General features: G+C 49.4%; 2 protein-coding genes across 2 annotated transcripts; one reads left to right on the top strand and one right to left on the bottom strand.

Annotated features, from left to right (window-relative positions):
• Nucleotides 1–477: 477 nt before the first annotated feature.
• Nucleotides 478–1105, top strand: DCS_07892 (uncharacterized protein; the record flags this gene model as incomplete). The annotated part of the gene is made up of 2 exons (XM_040805175.1): nt 478–812; nt 889–1105. 2 exons carry the CDS (start codon nt 478–480, stop codon nt 1103–1105), a joined length of 552 nt encoding a protein of 183 aa, XP_040655279.1.
• Nucleotides 1106–1496: 391 nt separating this feature from the next.
• On the bottom strand, nt 1497–2686 carry DCS_07891 (uncharacterized protein; the record flags this gene model as incomplete). The annotated part of the gene is made up of 3 exons (XM_040805174.1): nt 1497–1567; nt 1632–2022; nt 2078–2686. 3 exons carry the CDS (start codon nt 2684–2686, stop codon nt 1497–1499), a joined length of 1071 nt encoding a protein of 356 aa, XP_040655278.1.
• Nucleotides 2687–3073: the final 387 nt, after the last annotated feature.

Below are 3073 nucleotides of genomic sequence, written 5' to 3'. Positions count from 1 at the left end.
CCTCTAGTAGGTCTGTTGGTCCCTCTATCTTGTATCCTATATCGGGCTAAGCCCGATACTATAAAACTAATAGTACAAATACGATTATACTTAAAAGAAAACATGTTATAATAATTCTTACTGATTTATTATTACTATATATAGGGTATATTACGGAATATATTTATTTAATAATGACTAATGAAATTAATATATTTTCATAGTAAATATTTCAAAGTCATTGCTGTATAAAGAGAATATTTATATAATTATAAGGAACAAACTTATCAGGAGCAGGCTGTTTCTCTTACCAATCAGCTGACTATGAAGCTGGCTCTTTAATTCTCTGACACTTAAAACTATGCTTTCCCATCCTGGAGGCCCTTAGCCAAAGCCGTGGTAGATATATAACCGGTAGTAGGCCATTGAAGTCATATTGCACATATCAGCAGCTCCAGTCAGGCTTAGCCGTTGGAGGCGCACAAGCCAGATCACACAATGGCATGCAAGCCGAATATGATGCCGGGCGCAGGCTCAAGGAAAAAGATCCCCGAGCAACAGCCTGCCAATGGCATTGCTGATGATGTCTCTTCGCACGATGAATTTGAAGACGTTACTACCATTCCCGCGGCTGTTAGCTCGAAACTCTCTTCCCGCGGCCGCGGCGGTGCTGGCAATATGGCCGACGCGCGAAGGTCGCCAATGATCAAGCCTTCTGACCTGGAAACGCCAGTCCTCAAGACGCCCCTTGTTACCACCGGTCGCGGTGGGACCGGAAATATAGTCAAAAATGACGATCCTCACGAGACGCGCCTGCGTCAAGACGTTGGAGCGTGAGTGATCCCCAACCCGTGTACCCGCACTCGAAACCTTGGAAGGCGGGCTACTTAGTCGATGCAACACCAACAGCATCCCTCGGCGATATTCAACCGGTACACGGTCTGGCGGCCGCGGCGGCGCCGGCAACTCGTTCAAAGAAACGGATGGCGGCAGTACGTCGATACCATGCCAGGACAAGGTCATCGCGGATGATGCTTCGACCCGACGTTGTACCAATCCAACTAGCACCGAGCCCGAGTCCCTTGCAGCTAAGGGTAAAGCCTGGCTGTTTGGCAAGAAGGTGTAGATTTCCTGGGCGGCTGCAGGTACGTGGATGTATCCGTGCCTTCCCAGGCGTTCTAATGCCTGGTCCATTTCCTCCTTGCGCTACATCCAGTGGTAACCGGCAACTCAATTTCCGATTTGGCCAAGCTTGTGCTAGTTGTGTCGCGATCGTCATGCAATGCGGTGGTGTGGGAATGTGCACGGACAATTCTTCTGACGCGGATATCAACATGATTCTTCTCGGTACAGCCTAAGATTTGTCATATATAGAAGGCATGCGTGCATGCGTCTCTACTTTGCATGCTCCATCCAAACTCCTGCAGCCCCCTTCAAGCAGCCGGTGCTCCAATCTGACAACAATGGGTTCAATTAGAATCCGAATCACCATGGTCGCTGCCCCACCTATGAGTTTGTCATTTTGTTAATCGGTGGACTTCTTCTAAAAAGTGCTTCAGGTTGTCAGGATCGACCCCTGGTGTAATGCCTAATCAGGTCAGTTAGTTCCGATTAAATCCGGTGACTTGTTTAGGCTTGCAATAAACACGAACCGTGTCCTAAGTTTGCAATCCAACCCTTGTTCCCAACCCAAAAACCTTCGACCATGTGCTCAACAGCCTCAGTAATGCCGGCCTTTGTCCCGTACAGGATTCCTGGGTCAGCATTCCCTTGGAACGTCACTTTGCGCGACCCCCGAATCTTAACGGCCTCCTTTGGATCATGTAGCCAATCCATTCCGACAACGTCGTATCCGAGTTCACAGGCGGAGTCCAGAGCATGCCACGCTCCTTTAGGGAATACGATCATGGGAACTCGCGTGATACCCATTTCCTTGAGCCTTTTCGGAAGTTTCTCGGCAATGGATGCCAGATGTTGTCCAGAGAATCGTTTGTAGGACGAAGGCCCAAGCTCACCAGCCCAAGAGTCGAAAACCATAACTATCTGTGATTTTGTAAGTTCTGCGGTCAGGCCACAATCTTCCCCATGATCGACGCACCTGGGCTCCGGCCTGGACTTGGAGCGCCAGGTGCTCAACGCAAATATTGGCAATCTTTTCAAGCAGCTTCGTTGTGGCTTCGGGGAACTTGTATATCCATGTCTTGCTCTGTGCAAACAACTTTGTGCCCCCACCTTCAACCATGTAGCAGAAGAGCGTCCAGGGTGCCCCGCAGAATCCAATAAGAGGCACCCTTCCTTGAAGCTTTTTTCGACAAAGCTCGATGGCCTTGTAAACATAGTCAAGCTCGTCGATGACCTTGACCTCGCGTTTCAACACGGACAAATACTGCTTGTCGGTCGGCGACTTGAGGGGGTTGGGGAAATGAGGCCCTTTCTTGTCCACCATTTCTACTGTCATGCCCATGGCTTGTGGGATGACCAAGATGTCTGAGAATATAATGGCGGCATCCAGCAGGCCGGCGTATCGCTCCACGGGTTGGAGGGTTAGCGCACAGGCCACTTCGGGATCGCGGCAACACTCGAAAAAATCACGATCTCCTTTAGTCTCGTGATACTCCGGCAGGTAACGACCAGCTGTATCGTAAATGCTTGTCAGGTTCACACCATGCAATAGAGGGCCGATGAGGGGTATTCCCGGGTCAGTCATGACTTACCTTGTCGCATTACCCACACGGGGGGCCTTTCAATAGTCTGACCTGATCCAGACGAGCAAGGTTGTGTCAGTCATCAACGGCGTAATCGTAGCTTTGCAGATAGTTACCCCACGCCGCCCGAAGCAGGAGATCATTTTTTAACGGCTCAACCGAATCTTTCATTGTCGGCGATAGGAGTTGGCCGGGGAGTTTCTGCAATTTACTTCCAAATAATTGCGGCAGAAAGGAACCCGGAAACTGATGTAGTCTGTGTTATAACCCCAAAGTCGTGTTTACCGAATGTGCATTTATTTGTACTCATTCATGCCACACTCCCCACATAGTACGGAGTACGCAGTACCTCATAAGTACAGTAATACGTTTGTCGCGCCAATGAGTAT

The sequence above is a fragment of the Drechmeria coniospora genome, chromosome 03 (genome assembly GCF_001625195.1).
Source record: "Drechmeria coniospora strain ARSEF 6962 chromosome 03, whole genome shotgun sequence".
Taxonomy (NCBI): domain Eukaryota; kingdom Fungi; phylum Ascomycota; class Sordariomycetes; order Hypocreales; family Ophiocordycipitaceae; genus Drechmeria; species Drechmeria coniospora.
This window is presented reverse-complemented; position numbering and strand designations above follow the sequence as displayed.